General features: G+C 43.8%; 2 protein-coding genes across 4 annotated transcripts in view; one reads left to right on the forward strand and one right to left on the reverse strand.

The window, feature by feature from the left end:
- The first annotated feature begins 253 nt into the window (after nt 1-253).
- Nucleotides 254-4,624, forward strand: LIMD2 (LIM domain containing 2). 2 transcript variants are annotated; one of them, XM_031965895.1, is made up of 5 exons: nt 254-272; nt 2,477-2,562; nt 2,836-2,880; nt 3,016-3,155; nt 3,285-4,624. In XM_031965895.1, exons 2-5 carry the CDS (start codon nt 2,521-2,523, stop codon nt 3,442-3,444), a joined length of 387 nt encoding a protein of 128 aa, XP_031821755.1. In that variant the 5' UTR covers nt 254-272; nt 2,477-2,520; the 3' UTR covers nt 3,445-4,624. The 2 variants fall into 2 exon arrangements, with proteins under 2 accessions (XP_031821755.1, XP_031821754.1); XM_031965894.1 differs by lacking the exon at nt 254-272 and adding an exon at nt 1,139-1,224.
- Nucleotides 4,625-6,759: 2,135 nt separating this feature from the next.
- Nucleotides 6,760-25,356, reverse strand: part of MAP3K3 (mitogen-activated protein kinase kinase kinase 3) — an 89,021-nt gene continuing 70,424 nt past the window's right edge. For both annotated transcript variants that reach the window (XM_031965893.1, XM_031965892.1), the window contains 8 exons: nt 17,601-17,668; nt 16,964-17,056; nt 16,055-16,246; nt 14,798-14,946; nt 13,356-13,487; nt 10,857-10,986; nt 10,517-10,694; nt 6,760-9,653 (listed from right to left, as the gene is read on the reverse strand). In XM_031965893.1, the coding sequence (XP_031821753.1) occupies nt 9,425-9,653; nt 10,517-10,694; nt 10,857-10,986; nt 13,356-13,487; nt 14,798-14,946; nt 16,055-16,246; nt 16,964-17,056; nt 17,601-17,668 (1,171 nt within the window). In that variant the 3' untranslated portion in view covers nt 6,760-9,424. The remainder of the gene's footprint in view (nt 9,654-10,516; nt 10,695-10,856; nt 10,987-13,355; nt 13,488-14,797; nt 14,947-16,054; nt 16,247-16,963; nt 17,057-17,600; nt 17,669-25,356) is intronic.

Genomic DNA, 25,356 nt, shown 5'->3' on the forward strand with positions numbered 1-25,356 from the left:
CTTCGTTTTCTTGATTTTTTGCTTGTTTTATGTGTTAAAATAAGGGATGGTTTTTTGAGAGGGGGAAGGGATTAGTTGGGGTGATGTAGAAAGTTATCGATAATTAAAAACAGACAAACGTGTCCTTGCTACCTTACCTAACACTGCATCGGCCCTCCCTCCGCCTCCAAGAATGTAGAATAAGAGCAGAAACCCGAGGCTAGCGGAGGGAATTGATTGGCCGGGGCAGTTTCGGGCAGCCCACGGAGGGGTCGCGGTCGCCCCAGATCTTGGTAAGGAAATAAGGCACTTTGAGAAGGACAGCGGTTCGCCCCCAGCCGCCTGCTCGGGCGCAGCGAAGGCGAGGACGTGGGCTGAGCAGCCTGGGAGCCCCGAGGTCCCAGCGTCCCCGCCCAGCCCGGACAGCGGAGCAGGGGGTCCTGGGGAACCTCGCCCTCAGGGGCCACGGGCAGTCAGAGACAACTGAGGCCGAGAATGAACCCGGGAAGTCTGATTGGGGGGTGGGGGGAGACAAGCGTGCTGGCTCCTACACTCACGGGCGGCCCTCTCCGGGGGAGTCGGGGGGGGGGGCAGGACCCTTTCCCCCCGTGCCCCTGATTCCTGTCCTGGCGCCCCCTGCTCCCTCTCTTCCTCCCCCTCCTCTCCCGCGCGCCCAGAACCGGACTGAGGATGGAGACGGGGCCCGAGCAGGCCCGGGGGAGGGCGAGGGGACATCGGGCCGGAGCCGAAGCGCCCGAGGCCGGACTGAGGTGGGGGGAGCCGGCGCTGAAGCCGAGCGCGAGGTTAGGGGGCCTCGCTGGGCCGTTAGAGGCTGGGGCGCGGAGCGGAACGAGGTTGAGACGGGGAGCCAGGCGTGGTCGGAAAGGAGGCAGCCCGGAGGGCAGGCGCGGGGCGCGGGGGGCGCCCGACAGGGTCCGAGGCTTTGGCGCCAACCTCCGGGTTTGGGGGCAGACAAAGGCGGGGGTCTGAGGGAGGGAGAGCGGGCGAGCAGACAAAGCGGGGCGGGGAGCCGGGTTGGGGGGACCCGGAGGCGGCTCCGGGGCCGCGCGGAGCCAATGGGCGGGCGGGGGGCGGGGGCCCGGCTGGGGGCAGCGCCAGGATAAGGCAGCGACGGCCCAGGCGGAGGCGGCTCGGGCTCCAGAGGCGTCGGCGGCTGAGGCCACCTCCCGCCCCCAGAAGCAGACTCGCTGCACCTGGCCCCGGTGGCGGCCCGGCCCGGCCTGGGTGAGACCCGCGGGGCGGCAGGACGGGGTGGGAGGGGTCTGACTCCGGGACCCCGAGGGGCCACGGGGGAGGGGTGGGGGAGGCGGAGTTCTGGATGCGGGGCAAGAGGAGGGGCCCATCTTGGGACCCCCGGGAGCCGCGAGACCGGGCTGGGAGAGTGTAGGTCTGCCGTCCTTCGGGGGCCGCGGAGTGGGGAGGGGGCTCATCTTCGGAGGCTGGGGGCGGGGATGGCAGCTGGACGGCTGAAGCGAAGGCTGAGTCCCGGACCTCTTGGGGTCCCGCGGGGTTTTGAGTCGGGACTCAGCTCGGATGCCCCTAGGAGGGTCTCAGGGATGGGTTAGGGGACTCAGTCTGGGACTCCCGGGGGGGGGGTCGGGATCCTCTCCATGGGCTGGGGTCTGACTTCAGGGACAGCAGGAGGGCGCCCTGGGGGGTCGCGATTCCCGCTGGGCTGGGCTGAGGCGCGTGGTAGGTTCGGCGGCCCCGGGCCCAGGGGCGAGGTGGGGGAGCCCCCGGGTGGGCCAGTTTGCTGAACACTTCCCGGGGCTGGAAGGCAGCCGGCCGGCCGCAAGGCTAAGATCGTGGCCGGGCGTGGAGGCATGAGAACGTCCTCTGTGGGGTGCGCGTGGGGAGGGGGGTACGGGACGAGGGGGACTGAGCTGTCCAGGAGCTGGGCCCTGAGGAAGGAAGCCGGGGAGCCCGGGGAGGGGAAGGACCGTAGTCTTGGTGCCTGCCTCTTATCCCTGTTAGATTGACAGCGCCGCGGGGTCATCCCTGGGACACTGGCTTCTCCCTGTGTTCGAAGCATCCCTTCTGCACTCCCGGCCCCGCGTCCACCTCAGCTCTGGGTCCCTCTCGTAGGGTCCCTCTTTACTGTGGCACTTCCGAGCCAGGCCGGCACCCCCAGCCCTGATCTGCCTCAGGCTCCTTACTCCGTCCCACCACCTCTCCCAACGAGCTTTTCATTTTCACCCCCCCCCATCCCCCCCATGTTTCACTGATGGGTGGCCTGAGCGAAGAGGGTGGTGAGGGTGGGAGGCGGAAGTGGTAGGACCTAAAGCAACAGGAAATGACTTAGGGAAAGTCCCAACCACAGCCCCCCACCTCTCTGATTATGCCTCTGTTGTAAACAACCCTCTCTCCCTTACCGAACCACCCTTCCACCCCCTAAGTGCAAGATGGGGTAGGAGGGGAGCCGGAGCTGGAGCAGGGTGCGGGCCTGGATCCCCTCCTGACTAACTTCCCCTTGCAGAGTGCTCCGGGCTGCACTCCCCCATCCCCATCCTTGCCTTCATCATGTTCCAGGATGCTGGAGCAACCCAGGCCACCACCTCTCATGTAGGTAACAGCATCATCATCCCCACTGCTACCAAGCTTTCCCCCTCAGGGTGGAGGGAAGGGGATTGGGGCTGTTGGTAGAGGCCCCTGTGTCCAGACCCAGGGATGGTGGGATTGACAAGTTGGGTTTGCCCCTTGAAATGTAAAGTAAAAATCGGGAACCGGCTGGATGGGGAAAGCAGAGGGAACGGTGCTGAAGACCTTAGACTGGATGAGGGCTTGGATGCCAAGAGCAGCGGGACCAGCCCCAGTTAATTTCCCTTGTATCCCCAGGAAGCCAAGAGCAGCCCTAGCGGCAGCACGGTGCAGCGCTCCAAGGTGAGGACTGAGGTGGCGGGTTCTAGCTGGGGATGGAGGTGTGGGGTGAGGATGGGCCCGTGTGCGATGCTGTGGGGAGGGGGAAGTGGGCCTTTTTCAGGGGCTGATACTGTGCCCACTCCCCCCACCTCCCAGTCGTTCAGCCTTCGGGCACAGGTGAAGGAAACTTGTGCAGCCTGCCAAAAAACGGTGTACCCCATGGAGCGTCTGGTGGCTGACAAGCTGATCTTCCACAACTCGTGCTTCTGCTGCAAGCACTGCCATGCCAAGCTTAGGTGAGGGCCCCTGCCAGAGTCCCCCCTCCACTGGCTGCTTCTCCCTTTTCCGGGGTGACGGGTGGCTGAAGGTAAGAGTGGGCGCCTTGTGCCTCCCCACTCACTCCCTGGCTCACTCCTGTTTTGCAGTTTGGGCAGCTACGCAGCTCTTCATGGAGAGTTTTACTGCAAACCCCACTTTCAGCAGCTGTTTAAGAGTAAAGGCAACTACGACGAGGGCTTTGGCCGCAAGCAGCACAAGGAGCTCTGGGCCCACAAGGAAGTGGCCAATGGTACCAAGACAGCCTGAGGCCCTCCGGATGCCTTCTGCCTACCCCTGTTCCCAGGGGCTTTTGGGGTGGGGTGGGGAGGAGCTTGGGAAAGATTGAATTGGGGGGGAGGGGGGACATACTTGGGGCTGCTCTGACTGGTCCAGTGATGACAGGGGCTGACTTGCTGTCTTTTGCCTGCGTAGGGGGATGGGGGTGCAGTGCTATCCCTCTTTATCTCAGGGGGCACTTCATTCCCACTGGGGCCCTCCAGTTTGATTTCCTACCCTCTTCCCTCAGTAGGCCTCAGAAAAGCAGGCCCCAGGGAAGGACTTCCTCCCTATCTTGGTGCCTTCTCTCCAGCTGGGAGTCAGCTTACCCCACCAACTCCTCCTGGGTCCCAGGCTTCCCACTGCCAAGGAGGGCCCCGGGCCCCCTCTCCCTTCCCATCTACCTCTGTCCACATCCTGGTTCTGATTTACACCTAAAAACACCTGGGAGAAAGGAGAGGCTGGGGCGCCATCTATTGACTAATAAAGCACAGTGATGCTGCCTGGGAGGGGTAAGGTGAGGGTCCAGGCACGTTCCTAAAGGTACAGACCTTGGCCGTAAACCAGGGAGAGCCTGGAAACATTACTTGCCACCCTAGAATCAGGGAAGAGGAACTAAAAACAACCCTTGCTAGGTTGTGAACTACAGAGACTGGTTGTGGGACCAAAATAGCCAGTTCCCTTTGCCCCTTCTGCTCCCCTCCCCCCATTGTGCCCATCTTGACTGTTGTGATCCTATTTTAAACATGTACCCAAGAGTCTATCATTGTGTCTGTGTGATTGGCCCTGAAGTATGGGAGCTGAGAGTGACCAAAGGGCTGGGACCGGACTGAGGAAAACTAGGAGAGGTCTCTGGGTGCAGACTTAGCACACCCCCAGCTCCTTTTAAAGGATGACCAGGAAGGGTTAAAACCTGGACCAAATGGGGACATTTCCCCCATCCCTTTACCCCACTCCCACACCAGGCCGTGCCCTTTCCTCCCAAGGACCATCAAACCCAAAATGATCTTTTAAATGAGGCTCTTAATCTTTTTGTGTGTCATGGACCTCTTTGCCAGTCTGGTAAAACCTGTGGATCCCTTTCTCAGAATAATGTTTTTTAAATATTTGAAGGAAAAGCTAAATCTCAGAGATTAGTGAAAATAAAGGTGCAACTTTTTTCCCATCTCAAGTTCACATTCCACCTGAAATTTTATGTTTGGGAACCCTTTGGGGTTTGTACAGACCCTCCTGGGAAAAAGATCCCTGTTTTGAATGGTGTCATTTATTGAAGTTACTCTAGAATTACGCAAGGAATTCTTCTGTCTTCCCATGTCTACTTCTGTGCCACACACTAGCTGTGTAGAGGGATGTGTGAGTGCCTGTGGCTACACTGGATAGAAGGGCCTGAGACCAGCGTGAAGACTCTCATTCCCGTTCCCACCTCCACTTGCGGTCAAGCACATGACCACAGACCCAAACAAGTATATGTTATGGTCAAAGTTTGCATTGTCTGTGCGCCCCCCTCAGAAGAGAAAGATGAGAAGACAAATTAAGCATGTGCTATTGCCCTCTGAGGGCCGCTAGTCCGACTGAAAACTAAACGGGAATCTTTCAGCCCAGCACCGCTGACGTGGTCGTCCACCTTTAGCTTTAAGGAGGGAGAGTGCGCCCGCACTCCCCTTCAAGGGCACCAAATCTACTTGTGTGACGTCATACTGGGAACCAGAGATACAAAGACAAAAGACAAAAATATCCTCGGCCTCGTCACCACAGGCTTCTCCTTATACAGAAAGACTTCCATATGTTGACCCTTTAAAAGAATGATCCCATTCCTCATGCCTTTTCTGGTCGGTCACTGGCTCCAGGGCTTGGAGCATTCTGGCTGGGTTCCAGTTTGTCATTGTCCTCCCAAAAGTGTGCCCAGAATAGAACATACTCCTGCTCCAGATGTGACCAAAGGCCAGAATCGGGTGGGACCAGACTCATCTCCACAGACACAATGCCTCAATATCAGCACCTACTGCTTCCTTTTGCTCCTATCTCTCTCCCTTTTACTCTCATCTTCAAAGTTAGTTGTAGATACTGAAAGAAAAAAAATAAGGCTATAAGGTTCTTCACGCTTTTACTTTCTGTCCTTGGGGCTCTTAGCTTCAGCCTAAAAAGGAAAAGCCACGGGCTACTTTTCTTGCCAGAGTAGTGATCCTAGTCTGATGTGAAGTCACTTACTCCCATCCCCTCCCCCAGTAACTGCAGGGGGTAAAGATGAAAGCCCATCTCTGTCCACCAGAGCAATGGCTCTAGGAGCTGCCCCAGCAGATCAAGGCCACATGGTTCCTCTAACAAGGGGTCCAAGGCAGGAAGTACGGAGGGGCAGCTTGGGTAACAGCAAAAGTAAATAAGGAAGGGGGTGGGAGAGAAGGGCAGCTGGATTCCCCGGGGGCGGGATATGGGCAGGAAGTCTGGGGTTTTTCCTGTCTTGGACCCTGTTGCCCAAACTCCTGATTGTAGAACTAAAATTGAGGGACTCTTGGTCACTACAGGGTGGGGATTCAAAGGAGGGGTGGGGGTGGAGAAGGCCTGGGGGAGGAAGATGTCATCACTTTATACAAGTTTCCTAGACATGGAACAGACATGGCTCCAAGCTTGCCCTGAATGCAAGGGATCATCAGGCAGTGAGTGGGAGATGCCTAAGTGTGAGGGAAACCCAGAAGGAACAAACATTGAAGTGCATTCAATGCCTCTGAAGTGGACCATAATTTGAGGTCCCTTGGAAATGGAAGAAGTCATCTTTGGACTGAAGTAACCAAGGATCTCTGGCTACATTTTGCATTTTCAGCAGGGAGCCAGGACAGACACGCTGGTCAGAGCTGCCCATTCTGGGCTTAGAGACTGCTGAGAATTAGCTAGAAGGAGCCTTCGAAAGAAATGGCCCCTGAAGATCAGGTTGGTACTCTCCCCCTGATAACTAAGCCCTTGCTCCCCTGAAAAAGGACACCATTATACTATATATACTTACTATATAACTTCATAAAAATGACCAAATGTGATTAGGAGGGTAGTCCAAGGTCCCCATTCCCAGCCCTCATGCTCCAGCTCATATTCTGTGTGACCTTGGTACTTTTTCCATAGTTCTGGTGGGGGTGGGAGGGAAGGATGTGCAGAAGCATGGAAACCTGGGACGATGGCTAATTGTGAAGAAACCCGCACGTCACTGTACACAACTACCATACCCCATCCCAAATAGTGTCCCTGTTGCCCCTGGCCGAGACTCTGAGCTTGCCATATCTGCTAGCCTTCCCACAAAGCAGAGGAGTAGGAGCCGGCTTGTATAAATGATCCTTTTATTGTAAGTAACGCGCTACACTGGCCTGGCTTTGCACTGCAAGCCCTCAGTCGGGATATAGTCAAAATAAACTATGGCTGCAAGTTCTTCTGCACAATCCACATTCAGACACTTGGCTCCTCCTCTAATGTGTGCACAAGAAGGTGACCAAGAACCAGCCTCAGTCCTGGGCCTCTACTGGCAGCCCAGAGCAGGAAGGCTCTATTAAATGATGAGAAAACGGTGGCACCCGGCAATGAAGCCACCCAGCCCTTTGGCAGAGCCCATAGTGGCCAGGGCTAAGGGGCAGAGGGCACCTGATACTCCTAGGGCTCAGGACAGTCCTATGTCCCCACAGTTTTTCTTCTGGATAATTTAATAAAAAATAATAAATTAAGCAATAGCTCAATCCTGAGGCTGTTGGGCTAGCATATCCACAGTTTTTGGCACAAAAATCAAGTGTTGTGTTGTTTTTTGGGGGGGAGGGGGAGGAGGAGAGTTTCAGGGTTTTGTTTAAATTTTTTTTTTTAAGTTTTCTGTCAGGTAGTTACTGTGGGGTTGGTATGTAACCCCAGAGAGAGTCTGAACCTGGAATATGCAGAATCGTCTCACCAATGCCAGTGCCTGAGTTCTGTTTCCTCCCAAGGAGTGTTTGGATAAAGGGCTAGAGCTATGTTGGGAAGGCTTCTTTTTTGAGGGAGGAGAGGAGAGGAAGGATTCATTGCAGGAATGCCCCTCAAGTGAGAGGCTCTTTATGGAACAGAGGCTGAGAGGGAAAAGCCAAGCTACCACAAAGTAGCTCTGGTCAGGATGAAGGTCCCCAGTCCAAGCCTGGGGTGGGGACAGAGCCGAGGGGTAGAAACGGTGATGATGTTGGTAAGAGGGAGGCATCATCTATCTTACCAGCCCCAGAGGTTGGGACAGGAGTCCCAGCGGGCAGAAAGGGAAGGAAACAGAGAGAGAGGCCCAAGCCCCATAGGCACCATTTGGCACAAACCACCAGCAAATTTCTCTGCAAAACCAGCTGCTTTCGTTTTCTCTTCTCTCCCTTGAGGCAACAGTCACCTGTAACAGTCTAGAATTGCTATATATAAAAACCATCAAATATGATCTGAGATATAAATTAACAAGTACAAGGCCTCACATTACATGATGTGAAAAGGCTAAAAAGAGCGATAGAAACTACATTCATAAAAGTGCATCTTCAACATACAACGAAGGCTTTGGATTGTTATGGTGCCTGTGGGGAGACAGGCATGGCTGGGCACTGAGCCGCCGACCGCTAACACCCTGTCTGTCTCCGGAGATGAGCCCCTGTAACCTGGCATTTTTCCCTTTCCATTCAATGACAAATTCTAAGGAACATGAGTGTTGGAGAGGGGCTTTAGCATTAGGCACATTTTGGGGGGAAGAAGGGACAAAGCCCAGGCTGAGGTATTTACAGCTGACAAGCTGCTCAGAGATATCATTCCTCCCAACCCATTCCTGCTCTTGTCCCTCAAGGCCAGGGAAGAAAGCAAAGGGCCAAGGATCACTTCATAGAAATGCTGGGGCCCTCCGCTGGCGCCGTGGCTCTGAGCACAGATGGCAGCAGCACCTGGGCCCTGCTGTGCCCCAGGCCAGTGTGGCGCTTTCCCAGCAGAGCCACTAACCCATTTTGTCCTGCAATTTCGTTTTTCCTTGATTTGCGGAAGAGCTCTTCTCTCAGGAGCCTCAGAAAGCAAGTTATCATGGCTCTACTGAGCTACCCCTGGCTCCCGAGTGGAAAAAGAAGCATATGGGGCGGCCGCTGCTCTCTGAGAAGGGCTGGAGCCCAGCGGCCTGGCACTTCTGGCTCCTGCCTGGGCCCAACTTACCCAACTAGCCCTGGGGGAGGGGAGAAGAGGCACCAACCCAGAAAGAGGGAGCAACCTAGAGAGAGGACCCCAGCCGGCCTTGTGAAACAGGGACAATTGCATTGACAAAGACTGTGCCATCTCTCCAACACTCCCTCCCCTCCAGCAGCAACTTCTCTCAGATCCTGCAGGGAGGGGGTGGGAAGGTGCGCGTCTCGGGGCAGGGCAAGCAGCCCCTCTCCCTGAATAAGGCAGCAGAGCATTTTGTCCATCTTTGGTAACGAGGTGGGATTGGCAAACCTGGCCCGGAATCTTCCCCGGGGACAGGGGCAGCACCAGCCTCCACCCCCGCTCTGGAGGAACAGCGGACTCTGCCCCAAGCGAGCCCTGGCAGGCTCAGGTGTCTCCAGACACTGGGAGAGGAAACAAAGTAACACTTTGAATAAAAATAACACTATTCACATCCTTCCAAGCCAGTGTGTCCTCAGCACCAACGTGAGCCCCGGTGCCCAACACAGAGCGAGGGAATGCAGCTCAAAGGGAGGGTGCGGGGGAAGGGAAGAGACCCGAGGAGCTCTGAAGGCCAGAGCAATCCAGATATCCGTGGCCCTCTCTAAGCCCAGGCTCCCTCCAATCTGATGGGCATGGGGCTGCCCACCCTTCTCTGGCTCTGCAGCTACCCAGGAAGAAGGGAGTGACAGACGGACAGAGGGAAGGACGGCCTGAGCTCTGGGGCAGGCAGACCTGGGAGGGAGAAGCAGCAGCCTCCCTAAGTGCCTCCCGGGAGCCTCCCCTGGGGAGCCGAGGTCCAACATCAGTGTGGTGCAAGAGCTCAGTACACGAGCTGTGCAAAGTGGTGTGTGAGCAGTTCCTCGGCCGAAGGCCTCTGGCGGGCCTCCACAAAGATGCGCCGCAGGAAGTCCCGGCCGTGCTCAGAGATGTGGGAGGGCAGCTGGGGGTTGGTGGGCTGTGTGGCAATTTTGAAGATGGCAGCCATGGCCTCGTATTCTGCCCATGGAGGCTTCTCCGTCAGCATCTCTACCACAGTGCAGCCCAAGCTCCTGGGAAAAAGAAGGCGTTGTGTCAGTGGCAAGGAGAGGCGCCGCTGTGCCTTTCTCAGGACACGCGGCAGTGACTCTGGGGCCGCCTCCAACAGGCCCAGGAGGGGTGAGCTAACGGGAGGGGTCTGAGAGCGGGAAGTGGTGCTGATGCTGGAAAAGACAAACTGTCAGACCTCAACTCCACATATACTCTCTATGGCTGATCTTGGAGGAAAGAGGAGAAAAGATGTCAAATCAGGGAATTTCTAAGAAGTTTGAGAAAATTTCCCAGTCAAAGAATAACTTCATGCATCTTGCTAGTCTCTTCAGAGAATAAACATTAATTCCAAGTAGAGCAAATGGAAACCACCTGGGAAAATCTCAGAGAAAGAAGCTAGAGGTCTATAATTGTTTAGACTGTTAGCTCATCTGCGTTGACCTTATCTCTTTAAGAAATTCAGGTATGTTTTCCACAGCCTAGGTTCTTCACGATTAACAAAGGGGTCACTTTTTTGAGGGAAACAGACAGACATCCCATTGGGCTGGAGTCCTGCTGACTTGGGTCCAGCCTCCTCCTCTCTACCAGAGATGGGAATCTCTCCCTTGCTACAGTCCTATAGGATCAGGAAGATGCACAAAAGCTGCCTGATCCAAGAGAACTAAATGAATCCAGGGCAGTGAGGTCCTTAACCGCTGTGACCTTTCCTAGGGCTGAAGGTTGTGGGAGTGAAGTGGCTTAGTGCCCTCCTGTTTTCGTTTCAAACAAAAAGTTTGCCTTTGTGTGGGCCTCATCTGAGATTAGAAGGGGAAGCAGGTGTCTACCTCCCCTCAGTCCAACCTAGTGGTTCTTCATAGAACTGAAAGAACCCATTCTCACTACTTACCACACGTCTGCTTTCCTTCCATAGCCTTCTCCACTTATCACCTCTGGGCTCATCCAGTATGGGGTGCCTGTGACGGAACGAATCCCTGTCCCTGACATACAGATGGTCTGCAATCGTTTGCTGGCCCCAAAATCCCCAAGCTTCACATTCCCAGCAGAATCACGGAGGATGTTGGCTCCTGGTATACAAGAAGGCAGTTACTGCAGTCCTAGAGTTGGAGATGCCCTTCTCCTTTATCCAACCCTAGCACAAGCCGAGGATTTCTTCTTATGGGAAGGGAGGGCCCAGGCCTGGGATACCCCAAAAAGGCAGCCAACCTCTGCCCCTCCCACTTTCTCACCTTTGATGTCTCGATGCACAATCATATTGCTGTGCAGGTAGGAGACGCCTTCGAGGATCTGCCGTGTGTATTTACGGGTCACACTCTCAGTTAGAGCACCATATGCCTTCAGCTGGTCTTTCACTGAGCCCTGCCAGCCACCAAGGAGAAGATCAGAGAAAGTGGACCCAGGGCATCACTGCCTCCAGTTATGAAGAAGGGAGTCAGGGATGAAGGCAAACCTGCCAGGGTCCAGCCAATAGGCAAAGACACCCATCCTTGTGGAAAAAGACCCCTGGGATGGGAGGAGAGGGAAGGGAAATTTGCACCTAGTAATTCTTCCTTTCCTCCACACACTAGGGCTATGGAAATTTAGTCTTTGGGAGCTTAAAGAAGCTAGCTGAAGTCAGCCCAAAACTGTACCTATCACTACTTCTGAGAGACAAACCAAAACTAACCAAACATTCTGGTTTCCAAATATAGAACCCGCAAGACCATAATGACTTAATTGACATACCCTAACAATGCTGCCGGAGATGGTATCCAATACAATCATCCACCAGGATGTTAGGCCACCTCTCAAGACCAGAAGCAGAGATCTTCCCACCTCAAAAGGCCCTTTCCTGCTCCCCTTCTCTTACCTGGTCACCACATTCCTGACCCAAATGTGTCCAGCTGTTCTTCCTAGATGCCTATCCCACTTTATTCTCCCTCTCCATTGTACCATCTGGAATCATTTTCCTATTGTTAACAAATGATCTCTTGTATTAGACCAGTTGCTCTCATGACCCTTCCTTCTCCTTGACAAACATAAACCTTTTTATTTCAAAAGCAGTAATATACCTGCCTAGCTAATCTCTTCAGTATGGAATGTTCCATCTCTCACATCCCTCAATAGATCAAGCCCAGGAAAGGAACAGTTATATTCTGTGTACCTCACTGCCACTTCCAGACCTTCTTCCTCAGAACTATTTTTTACATAGTCACCTTTGAGATTTACTCCAAATGGAGTAACATCCTATAGGAGTATCGATCCTATGTTGATTCTGGTGACTGCTGGTCACTTCTCCTCCCTTTCTTAAGTAATTCAGCACATAGTTCACAATCTCACTTTCCACAACATCTTCTTCATTTGTCCTTGGAGACTTCAATTTACATGATGTCTGTCCTCTCTCTACAAAGCTTTTCAATTCTGGTGTTCCTGAAGAAACCTTTACTTGATACATCTTTCTAAATTCAATTTTCTTAGATCTCCTTTGTGAATCTCGCAGCTTTTGACACCTTTGAACTAAACTCAAGGGATAACAAAGTTCAGATTCCTACTCATCTGGTGAATTCTTTTCTTTCTTTTTTGTAGGATCATCTTCCATGTCTTGATCCTTAATTGTGGATGTATCACACAGCTCTTTCCTGGGTATTTTCTTGAATTTCTATACTCTTTCTTGGTAAGCAGGTTAGTTCCCACTGATTTAAACTATCATCGTTATGCAGGTTAACATAGTTAACCTTCATCTTTCTCTTGAACTTTAGCCTCATCTCCAATCACTAGCTAGACACCTCAATTTAGATGTCTCACATTTCAAACTCAATAAAACTAAAATAGACTTCATTATGTATATTTCCTCCTAAAATCATCTATTCTTATAATTTCTAAATATCTACCAGATACCACTATTTTATCAGTCACATAGCTTCATAAGCTACAAGTTGCTTGTGACTCTTCAATCTCACTTACTGTTAACTCAATTGTCAAATTTTAAAAGAATCTCAGAATGTGAAAAGTTGTAAGGGACCTCAGCAACCCTTCCAGGCCATACAGAAAAGAATGTTTACCACTCATGCCTGACAGTGGTTATTCAGCTAATTCTTGAAGAACTCCAAACTGAGAGAACCCACCAACTACTGAGATAGTCCACTTAATTTCTGCATAGTTTTTCCTGGTCTTAAGTCTAAGTTTACATCTTTGCAACTTCTACCCATTATTTCCAATTCTATCTTCTGGAGCCAAATAGAAAAAAGTCTAATCTGTCTTCTGATTCAAATATTCCTTTAATGACATCTTTTTAATTTCAACTCAACATTTTTGTTTCCATACCCCACTCTACTCCCATCACTACTGCCTCTGCTCAAGTCCTCGTCCTGTCTTGACTTTCCTATTGCAATGGCCTACTGAATGTGCTCCCTGTATCTAGTCCTTTCCTTGTCTGATTCATTGACCACAAAGTTGCCATAAGAAGTCACTGGATTTATTTTGTATATATCTCATATTTACTTATCTGTAAACATGCAGTTTCTTCCAGCATGATGTATGCACTGAGAGGGCCGAAAGAGTCTCATTTCTGTCTCTCAGTGCCCAGCATAGCACCTGGCCCACTGGAGGCACTAAATAAATGCATGCTGTTTAATCTGCTTCTTTGCCCCTACCAACCCCATGGTCCCGTCTTCATTCCCACTTCAAATTATGGCCCATCTTTTCTTCCCCTTTAAGCTAAGTGCCCAGCTGTGCCCCACCTAGCATACCCCTGGCATGTACTCCATAAAGATGGTCAGGGTCTTCTCAGAGCGATCACGGAGACAGCCGTAGTACTGCACGATGCGATCATGCTGCAAATTCTTCAACAACTGGATTTCACACTCAAGGGCACTTACCTCCTAGGGGATGAGAGAAGGAAGTCCTGTTTTCCCTACATATCCTGACTGTCTAGTCTTCCAGTTATCACCATGGGCCTATCAGAACGTGGGAAGCTTTACTTGTAAGACCTCTCTATCTCTTGCCCTGCCAATTGGACTTTAGATCCATCCAGGGTTCTAATTAGCTATTTAACCCTATTTTTAGAAAAGTGAAAAAATCTTTTCTCTGGTCTGGACTAAACTTAGTATGGCTTTCTATAGGGTAGAATATGAAATAATTTCAATGTGGATTGGCCACTGTCTAAAACCAAGCGGTTTCTTTGGATTTTCTTCCCCTGTCTCTTCTTCATTTAATTAATGCACCTTCCATTAGGAGTCAAACTATATCTCTTCTCTTCTTAGATCTCAATTTCTTCAAAATGTGTGAATTAATTTAATTAATTAAATTAATCAAAATCGAGGGTAGAAAAGGGTAATGGGAATTTTAGGGGGAGAAAAATTTCTGTTTTTTTTTTTTAAGGAAATTTTCTCCCCCTAAAGTTCCCATTACCCTTTTCTACTCTCGATTTTTATTAATGACAAATGAGTTTCTTAAGAGAGAAAAAGATGGGAGATTCCTGGATTTCTTGATAATATGGAAACAGCTTATGGAGGGCAATCTGTAAGGTGAGCCTCTAGGTTAGCTTGAGTATCTTTTGCCTGGGAATAAGAAGACTTTAGAAGGCACAGGGAGCTACTACATCTAGCTAGAGACAGCAATCTTAAGCCTCCTTTCAAGAATAGATTTGTTTTCTTTTTCTTTTTTGTACACTTTGAATTTTAAACCTAAAAAGGAGAGCATTTCCAGATACATAGAATTACTAACAGAGGACTGTATAAGAAATCATGAATCTCAACTTTATACTACTTGTTTTTTTTCAAAGTAAACTCCATACATTATTTTCAAAACTGTTCTGCTTCTCTGTGCTTTCATTTGAATTCCCTTCTGTTCTCTTCTGTATTAATACCAAATTTCAAACTAGATTTCCCTTTGGAATTGGAGTGTATGATCCCTAGAATTCAAGCCTGAATTCTCTGCTTAGGGTTCTGTGGGAATTTTCTGTCTGGCACTATTTGCCACTTTCCCTTTTGGGTTTCCTGTGTCCATCATCAATGGACAGATTTCTTCTAGTATGTGTACTGGTGACATTCTTCAAGCTTTTCCACCCTCATTCTCATCCCAGAGCAGCTACTATAGCAGGGAGAGATTTGATTATTTTATCTTGAGAAAAGCAAAGGTGACAAATAAGACCAGCATGATCTGTGAGGAAAGCATGGGGAATCCTAATTACCTTGCTTGTTTCAGGACTGTCTGGATCAAATTGAACCTGCTTAGAAGCAAGCTCTCGACCAGTATCCACATCATAGCACAGGTAGACTCGGCCAAAGGCACCCTGACCCAGGAGTTTCCCCCGACGCCAATTTATGGGAGCACTTGGAGCTATTGGAAAGAAAAAATAAAGAGGCTGTTATTAAATGCCACATCTTGAACAGCTGAAAAATCTAAGTTCTGGGGGATTTCTTGAACTTTGGCTTCTTACCAGTTCAACAATGCAACATCTAGCTATTCAACAGAAGCTCATATCCTATTTTTGCTTTACTTTGTTGAGTAAAGGGTTGACTAAGGTCAAGGTAAAAGTGCTGTGTTGTAAAAATCAACTATTTTTATTTAGAAAGTTCTTCCATATTTTAACAGTGTTCATTTTCACCTCGATACACATATGGCAGCAGTAAAAAAGAGTTTCATAGATGAAAAATCTAAGGTCCAATGAGGTCAGGTAACTTATCAGAGGATTCCGCATTGCAACAAACATCCCCTTCTTTAACATCTTATTCTCCATCTCCAGCCTCTGTGCAATGACACAAATCATCTTCCATGTTGGGAATGCACATCTTCCTCATCCTTACTTCTCAGAATCACCGGTCTGTCAAACTTCTCTATAACCTTCTTTGTAGCATTTCCTAAACCCAGACAATTGGGAGTAACCTCTTCTACTTTCATTTTCTTGTATTGTTTTTTCATGGACATACTATATATCCTTCCCAATGGAATGTAAAATTCTTGAAGGTAAAGTTTCACTTTTCTTTTTGTATTCTTTAGCAACTAGCACAAGGCTGAATAGCACAAGTGCTTAGTATGTGCTTAGTAATGTTTACTACCTTGAAATGAATGATGGAGGAAGGTCTAAACTTGGATTCACTGAGGCCTTACAACCCAAAGTTTTCCACTAGAGTATGCTGGGTCAGATATACCAGTTCAATGCTGAGTCTAAGAGCATCTCAAAACAGTCCTATGTTGATGTTTATATAGATTTTGGAAATCATCTGAGAAAGGGCATTAATTTATATTCTATAGAATAAATTATATTCTATAATAAAAAATTATAATATTTATATTATATAGCCCTATATGGGCTTTCTCTAAAAAATATGGACATTAGCCTTTGAGGGGTGACTCATGGGCTCTGAGTGCTTGCTGATAGCTCTCCTCAATATCTTTTTTTTTTTCTTCCCCAGGAAAGTCCTTTCTGTCAAATGCAGAGCCTTACACTTAGTAGGCACGTTCCTCTCCTGCACAGTGAGAGCATTTTCGCTGTCTGCATTCCACAGACGCCCTCGAGGGTCCAGGTATTGCACTGCCAGTCCCAAGTTCTCTCCATTTGTGCTCAGGGAACGACTGGAGGGGACCAATGTGAACAGATTCCCTTGATGACGCCTTATTCGGGGAAATGTTCTCCGGCCTACAATGATTTGGGAAAAGAGGACAGAGAAAATAGGATTACTCATCAATAAAGTTTGCTGTTCAAACACTGGCAAGCATCCAAGACTTTGGGTGGGATGAAATGGAATGATAAAACCACCTATATTTAGTTGCTTTCACCACCTGCCTAGCTCATCCTAGAGTAGCTACTGTCTAATTTATTTGGAAATATATAGACTAAAAGCAGAAAAAAAAAAAATGAAGCAGGGAATTATTTATGGGACATGAGAGCCACAACCTGACCTGCAGAAGAGCTAGGAGACAACATAAAAGGACCAGCATACAGTTCTCCAAGTCTCCTAGGCAGTAGTCCTGCTCCCAAAGAACTTAAGTTAAACATTAAAGACTTAAGAGTTTCTGAACAGTTTATGGTGATAGATAAGGTCAACATGGAGTTCAGGAGCAGGTACTTTGAAGATAGTTTCTACTGTCTCTAAAAAAATAGGATTGAAAAGCAATTCTTTTTTTTCTCTGTTCCCAGTTTATGGCATCTAGGACACACCTCTTTAGTGAAAAGGGAACACATGGGACTCTGGGTGAAGCTATATAGGGACAGGACAATTTAATCCTTTTAGACAAAACCATGGCAATAGATGATAACTCTATAAGAAACTGAATCACAGACTTCTCTTGCTCTTCTTAGTTACTCATACAGGAAGAAGCACATGATAACCAGCAGAAGGAGGGTCATGCTTACCATCATTATAGTCCTTGTGATGAACAGAGACATGGTAACGACGGGGATATGTACCACCTTTTACCCCTTTGTCATAGAGCTGAGTGTCACGATCTGAAAGAGATATAGAGCGTAATGGGTAGGTGGCCAACAGCCTTACTTTTACAATCTGGCTTTAACCTATCTCTTGAAAATGATTTCATCTTATTCCCCTATTATGATTTAGTCTAATGGAGCACTTGCTATAACTTATATAACATTATGTCTTCTGTTTCCTGTCTTTGTATAGGCTGCCCTCTATTTCTGAAATGTTCTCTTCACTTTCTGCTTCTTAGACACCCTAGCTCCTTTCAAAGCTTGGCTCAAGTGCTATTTTCCTATATTGGACCTTCTCTCATTCCCCTAGTTGTTATCTCCACTTATTTTATATTTATACATATTGTTTCTTCTAATGGAATGTAGTCAGCTTCTTGAAGTAAGAATAATTTCATTTTTGTCTGGCTCACAGTAGGTTATTTAATAAATGCATGTTGAATTGAATTGCTCTGGATTACCTCAGAGATGCTCAGTTTTGCAAAGGGCAAAGCTGCTACCATCTCTTCCCGATAGGCACCAAATCTCTGACAAGACTGGTCACCTTTGATCTGAAGCAACTCACCTGAATATTCTTGTCTGTTATCTGGGAAACTCTGGGCTCTAGACATCCGAGATTTCCGAAAGGAGGGACTAGTGAAAAAAAGCAAATGCATGAACAAATAAAGAAATGTACAAATACACCTTTCAAGAAATATCTTAAGGAGTCCAAAAAAGGCAGAGAATGACCACTTGGCAGTAAAGCTCTCTTCTGCCTTGGCAGATGAAGATGATCTTCTATTTTTCAGCAGTTTGAAGCAGTAAAGGCTTGGTGTTCGCTTACATCCAATCCTTTCTTTCCCTTAGAGTGATGCCTAAATGCAACAATACATTTTTAAGAAACCACCTGATTCCAAAATGGTAGCTGAGATGAGAACTGTACAACCCAGCCCTCCAACCTTCAAACAAGGAGAAAATCTCAGGGAATCCCAGACAATATTTCGCTAGGATCTCTCTTTTAAACTTCTGCTTATTAGATAATAAGGGGAGAATCCAAGAGATGTAGACAAATTCCTTGCTTCAAATAATCGTGGTCTCAAGTGTCTATGCAAAAAATGCACACAGTATATGTACAACAAGATAATGAGATCCATAATAACTATAATGGAAATAAAGTCAACTGTGAGAAACAACAAACTATCTCTGAGTAAAAAAGACATTCTTTCTGCTACAATAATAGGACATAGGGCTGTATGCATTTATCAGTACATGATCACAATCTTGTAGGAGGGATTACCAGATAGGTTTGTTTAGAGACCTATCAATATCAATGTATTTAATAAAATTGTTTATTAACAAAATATATCAATACATTCAAAAAATTAATGCAAGGTAAACTAGAGATCTTAATGTAAGGAAGGAAATTTGACATAATGAGTATTGCTGAGACTTGGTGGGACAAAATTCACAAATGCAATGTAGCTGTGGAAAGATTTACTTTATTCAAGAGGAAAAGGATAAGTAAAAGGATGTGCTGGAATTTGAGGGAAGAGAGGTATTCTATATAAAAAAGATCATGGGCTTCTTTAGGTCTTAGTGTTTACCTGGATTTTCTTCAAGTGAAGGAAAGTGAAACAAGTGAAGAAGTGAACAACAGCTAACAAAGAGGAAAGAATGGTGGAAAACATTTGGCTGAAAGTCAAGAAAGCCAAAAACATTAGTGATATTTTCTCAATGGAGGATATTAGAAGACATGTAGTCAAGTCAAAAAGGTGAAATGGCTGAGGAGTTTAAGAAACAGATCACAAGCCTCAAATAGGGAAGCACGAACTATGGCAATGATAGGATACTTTAATTATTCAAAGATTTTTGGAATTCATTCTCTAACAAAAGCAGAAGAGATTATAATTTTTTTTACTTGTCATAATAATAGTTTCACTCTTCAAAAAGTAGAGGAACCACAAAAAGGAAATTCTGTTCCAAACCTGATTCTTACCAAAATTGATCCCTAGGGAGAAATGATGAGCCCTCGGAGAGGAAGTGACCACTTTGAATTAGATTTGTGATAAAGGAGAGGAAACTAGAGCATAGTATGGCTTGTACTCTACTTCTGAAGAGTAAGTTTCAAAGAATTTAGAGAAAGGATAGGTAAAATTTCATGACCTAAAAATTTTAAAAGGGAAGTTAAGCCAGGTGGGATGTAAAGCTGCTATGAATTAAATTCTGAAAACAAAAGTAAAGTACTTTTAATAAAAAACAAGGGAAATTTGGAGCATTTTTTTTTCAAATAATTATTGATAGCTTAAACTTTTTTTTTCTGAACTGTTCATATCTTGCTCACCTTTTACCTATTGGGAAATAACTAAAAAAAAAAACATTTTTACTAATATAGTTTGTTTGCATATCCTACTCCCACCATTCCTTATAATAAAAATTTTACAAAGAAAAAAAAATTCTGCAAAATGATCAAAACATTGGAAATCTGACTTAAAATAAGTCTTACAATTACAGATCTTGCACCTCTTCCACAACTCTGCAAAGGAATTGAAGGAAGTATTTTTTCAAAAAAAATTTTTTTAAAGGGAGGAGGGCTAAGCTTATTCTTTACAGTTTTGCAACATTTATTTTTGATTGTTTCATGGTTGCTGTTCTTTCTATTTCTACAACTATGGTCATTGCATATATCTTGTGCATATATTTTGCACACAGTTAGATAAACTGTCTTTCCATGCTTTTCTGCAATCAAATTTGTCATTTACACAGTAACATTACATTATATTCATGTGCCAGAATTTGTTCCGACATTTACCCCTAAATAGGCATCTACTACTTAGTGCCTAACTTGGAGTATATATCTAACAGTGGAATCTTTGGGTCAAAGGATATGAATATTTTAGCCAATTTATTTACATAATTCCAATCTGCTTTCCAAAATGTTTGCACTAACTTATAACTTCATCAACAACACATTAATGGGGCCAGTCCTTCCATAATTTCTTCAATGTTGACTAAGCCCTTCTTTTTATCACCTTTGCCAATTTGCTGAGAACAAGGTTGGAAACCTCAGGGTAGTTTTGATGTGCACTTCTCTTATTAATGATTTGAAGCATTCTTTAATTCAGTATATAACAGAAGGCAATTCTTTTGAGAACTATCTTTTTAAAAAATATTTTTTAACCATTTATCTATTAAGGGAATGATTTTGGGTCTTCCAATTTTCTCTTAGTTGATAATGTATCTTAGATATCAAGTCCTTATATGAAAAATATGATGGAAAGATAATTTTGACTGTTTCCCTTATTTATTCTGATTATGCATAAGTTTTTAATTTCATGCAACAAGTATTATCTATTTTATTTTTGTAATTAACTTCTTTCTTTCATTAAGAACTAATCTCCTCTTCCCTCTGTTAATTATTTCCTGTATATAACAACTTCCTTTATATATATTGGTTTGCATGTTGTTTTCCCCATTAAATTATAAGCTCCTTTAAGGTAAGAAAAAAAAAAAAACCCTAATCTCCTACTTACAGCTGAAAAAAGCTATATGATCTGCTTCTCTTCTAATTTTTTAATGACATGATCCTTAGGGTTCTCTAATGATTCAGGCCAGTTCCAATGGTCTTGTGATGAAGAGAGCCATCTGTATCCAGAGAAAGGACTGTGGGAACTGAGTGTGGATCTCACATAGCACTTTCACTCTTTTTGTTGTTGTTTGCTTGCATTTTGTTTTCCTTCTCATCTTTTACCTTTTTGATCTGATTTTTCTTGTGCAGCATGATATTTGTGGAAATATGTACAGAAGAATTACACATGTTTAACATATACTGGATTACTTACCATCTAGGGGAGGAAGTGAAAGGAAGGGAGGTAAAAATTTTGGAACACAAGATTTTGTAAGGGTGAATGCTGAAAATTATCCATGTATATATTTTGAAAATAAAAAGCTTATTTTTTTTTTTTTAAAAGAAGCTTATCTAAGCTTAATTTCTGCCAGATTGATTTCCAGTTTTCCCATCAAAGAGAGAGTTCTGCCTGCGTTCTGAATCCAGAGATAACTATGGAGACTGAATGTGGATCAATTATGTGCATGGGTAATTTTACAGCATTGACAATTGCCAAACCTTTTGTTCCAATTTTTCCCCTCCTTCTCCCCCCCCCCCCCCCCCCCCGCCCCGGTCTGATTTTTCTTGCACAACATGACAAATATGGATATATGTTTAAAAGAATCATACATATTTAACCTATATCAGATTGCTTGTTATCTTGGGAAGGGAGAAAATAAGGAAAAAAATTCGGAACACAAAATCTTAAAAAAATAAATGTTGAAAACAAAATCAATGTTAGACAACTATCTTTACATGTATTTAGAAAAATCAAATATTATTGAAAATTAAAAATAAACAGAAAGAAGTGTTTAAGTTTTATCCTGTTTCAGCCTAATAAATACCATTTCTATTTTAAAAAAAGGGAGTTCTTTATTATGAAATTTATGTTTTCAAGTTTATCAAACAATAGGTTATAGAATCATTTCTGATTCTCCCTTATGTAGTCTATCTTATTGATCTACTTTTATTTTTAAACCAAGACTAAACGGTTTTGATGATGGCTGCTTAATAATTATATAGTTTGAGATATGGAAGTGCTTCAGTCTTGTTTTCATCATTTTCCTTGATTTCTAGACCTTTTGTTCCTCCAAATGAATTACAGTCAATCCTCAATTTTGATGGGGGTAATGTTCTTAGAAAACAGAACAAAAGTAAAAAACGTGAATGTTGATACATTTAACCTACAAGAAATAACGAAGTTAGATTCTCAGGACTACGAAAACTTTCATTTTTCACTAAAGATTGCTGAAAATACACTTCTGCAAATAATTTTATTTAAAAAAAGATATTAATTCTGATAATGTGCATTTTTTCAATCCATAAAATGCAGTGCACAAAATAAAATTGGCAATATGCAAAATATTTTTTCTCCTTAGTAATTTCCTATAATCCTGTGACCCTTTTGTACTAACATCTCAATTAAAAAAACACCAATTTTGCCAACTAGGGGAGGAGATGGGGGAAGGGAGGAGAACTGGCACACAAGGTTTTGCAAGGGTTAATGGTGAAAAATTATCCATGCATATGTTTTGAAAATAAAAAAGCTTTAATTAAAAAAAAACAAAAACATATATTGGATTACTTGCCATCTAGGGGAGGGAGTGAGGAGAAGCAGGGGAAAATTTGCAACACAAGGTTTTGCAGGGGCCAATGTTGAAAAATTATCCACATATGTTTTGAAAATAAAAAGCTTTTAAAAAAACACCTCCACCAATTGTAGACAATATTTGCTTTTTCTAACATATGAAATCTGTAGCATATAAATACTATACAAAAAATACAATTCTTACAACTAAAATATTTTTTATTTGAATCTTACCTTCCACTATATCAGATGGCAGTGTGAGGATGTAGTATTTTATATAACAAATCATCATCAATTACCATCAAACTTACAGCCAATAGTGATTACAAACATTCTGACAGGAAGTTTATTTAACACTTTTATTTTCTCACTAAGATTCCTTACTGACTTTGCACTCTTGGGCTTACAATCCAAAGGACCTGAATTTTGCTTGGGAGGCAAAATTCCAACACATCTCCTCAGTTTTAAAGATAAAAAAATTAAAATATGCAACGAATGCATGGGAACCTCTTCACTTTACAAAAGGAGGGTAAACATCTAACAATAGCAGTGAAACATCTAATAGGATACCAGTTATTGCATAAACTTGGCATACATAATACCTCTCATTTTTTTCTCCACTGTGCACACCTGCAAACAACACAAGTGAAAATAAGGGTACTAATAAAATCATATGAATGTTTGTTGTTGCTAAAGTGAAACGTATGAATGTTGAGAATTGACTGAATTATTAATTCATCTTGCTCATTAAAGTAACCATTTGGTAGTTTGGTATAGCATTAAAACTACAAATTAACTTTGATAGTATTGTCATTTTTATTACACTGACACGACCCAGCTTCAAGAGCTGAATATTATTTCAGCTATTTAAATTGTTTATTATTTCTTTAACAAGCATTTTATAATTAAATGTATGGATATTAGCTTCATTTTGGTACACTGACTCCCAAATATTTTATGCATTTTGTAGTTATCTGAATGGGATTTGCTTTTCCATTATTGCCTCTTAGATTATGTAACAACTAAGAAATTCTGTATATTTTGATGAGTTTATTTTATAGCTTGCAATTTTGCTGAAGCTACTATCTCAATTAGTTTCTTTGCATCAAGTCAACAGTAAATAGGATAGTTTTGTTTCTTCTTTCATTAACTTGAAGCCTTTCTTTCTCTGTTACTATTGTTATTTCAACCATTTATAAAACTATATATACTTGGGAAAGGTAGTATTTTTCCTGTAATTTCTAGGAAATTTTCTAGTGTATCCCAGTGCACGTGCTACTTTCTTTGGGTTGTAGATAAGATACTTTTTATTATATTAGAAAAGGATCCCTCTATAGGTCTTTGATTTGTGGGCGTTTTTTTAAAAAAGCACAAATCACTGTTTTATGAAGTTTTTTTGTTCCTATGGAGATAATTATATTTAGGGATATTTTTGTTTTTAATGGCACTTGTTCTTAAAAATTTGTTCTAATTGTATTTATATCTTAGATATTGTGCTTTTTGCAGATAAATCTGCTAAGATTTTTTCCCTCAGTTAACATTTTCTTTTATAATTCTAACTACATTGCTTTTATACACACAAAAACATTTCAATTTTATAACATAAATAATTTTATTTCCTGTGATCTTCTTTCTTCCTAGTTTGAGCAAGTACATTTTCTCAATCCATAGCTATAAGTATCTTTCTGTTTCTTTAAAATGGCACAATCTTCTATATCTACATTATATTTGAAGCTTATTGTAGCATATTTTATAAAATGTTAATATAATCATTTTCTCAGACTGCTTTTCAGTGTTCCTAAATTATGAGCCTTTATCCCAATAATTACTATCAATGGGTTTATCAATCACTCTGGTACTATATACAACTAGTTTCAGATCTAATGTACATAAATCAATTCCAATGATCACTTTTTCTATTTTTCTTTTAGTACCAAATAATTTTGATGAGTACTTTTTTATACTATTGTTAGCTCTTGTGTTCTTTCCACTTTTTTTCATGATTTCTTCCTTTAAATTCTTGCCTTTTGTTCTTTCTGATAAATATTGTTATACTTTTGCCTAGTTTGAGAAAATAATCCTTTGGTAGTTTAAAACATTAGCCTGAAACTATATGTGTAAATTAGTTAACATTACAATTTTTATTAGCATAGCCCAACCTGAAATAATGAACTTTTCTTTAATTACTTAAGTCTTTATTTCTGTAAAGACTGTATTCGTAAAATTCCTTTGTGGTAAAGGTATTCTTTTTTTGATAAAGCTTATTCCTTCTCAAGTTGTTCTTTGTTTAAAAAAAATTATGGTGAGTTTTGTTGATAATATACAAAAAATTGATTTTTTTTGGTGGTTTTACTGTAAATTGTGAATTAATTTTAGATGAATGTTCAAGGTTCTTTAAGTAAAGTTTTCTAAGTAAGGCATTCTCTAAGTAAAGACACTGAAATCTTCTGTATCTATAAAATCCAATAATTTTGTTTTTTCTTTATCTATCTAATATCTTTTTTCCCTCAATTTCTCTGGCTATGGATTATTGACTCAAAACTAACCTAATAAAGTACAAGGAAGTTCATCACCAGAAATTTGGTTACCAAGGAATAGTTTTGTTTTGTTTTGGCCATAGCTAAGATAATATTTTAAAAGCAAATTCTCTTGAAATACTATAGTAAACCTTTTACTACAAAATCCCAGAAAAATTCACTCCCCTGAAGGTAGGGGAAAAGGAAAGAATAGAATAGACAAGTAAGTGAAGAAAAAATGTACAGGGATGGTACCTGGAGGATTTAACCATCAAAAAAAAAAAAAAAAAAAAAAAAAAAAAAAAAGAACCAGAAGTTGAGTAGCTTGTGCCAAGAAAAGTAAGAAAATGAGCTTACAGTCTTCTAGAGTTAGATTACAAGTCTGACTAAAATAGTTAACTTTAAAAAGGCCCATATTTTGCTGATGAGTAAGTCAGTAATATTATTTCTTTAACTTAATACAAGAATCTTTTCTCTCTCTCATCAAGTCTTTCCTCACCTAAAGTATAAGAACCCACATATTATTCATAGACAGAAAGGAAAGCTAGAAATTTTTTTCCCTCATCAGAAAGCCTTGGATTAAAATGTAACTTTTTACTTTGAAGACCATCACTATGGTCTAGAGCTAGATCTG

Source organism: Sarcophilus harrisii, chromosome 4, assembly GCF_902635505.1.
Source record: "Sarcophilus harrisii chromosome 4, mSarHar1.11, whole genome shotgun sequence".
NCBI classification, from domain to species: Eukaryota; Metazoa; Chordata; class Mammalia; order Dasyuromorphia; family Dasyuridae; genus Sarcophilus; species Sarcophilus harrisii.

Excerpts from the sequence above, each read along its gene's own strand:
- LIMD2 (XM_031965895.1), top strand. The coding sequence starts at position 2,521 with ATGTTCCAGGATGCTGGAGCAACCCAGGCCACCACCTCTCAT. Across the intron at positions 2,563-2,835 it reads CCCAGGCCACCACCTCTCAT|GAAGCCAAGAGCAGCCCTAG; the intron begins GTAGGTAACAGC and ends TTGTATCCCCAG. Across the intron at positions 2,881-3,015 it reads GCACGGTGCAGCGCTCCAAG|TCGTTCAGCCTTCGGGCACA; the intron begins GTGAGGACTGAG and ends CCCACCTCCCAG.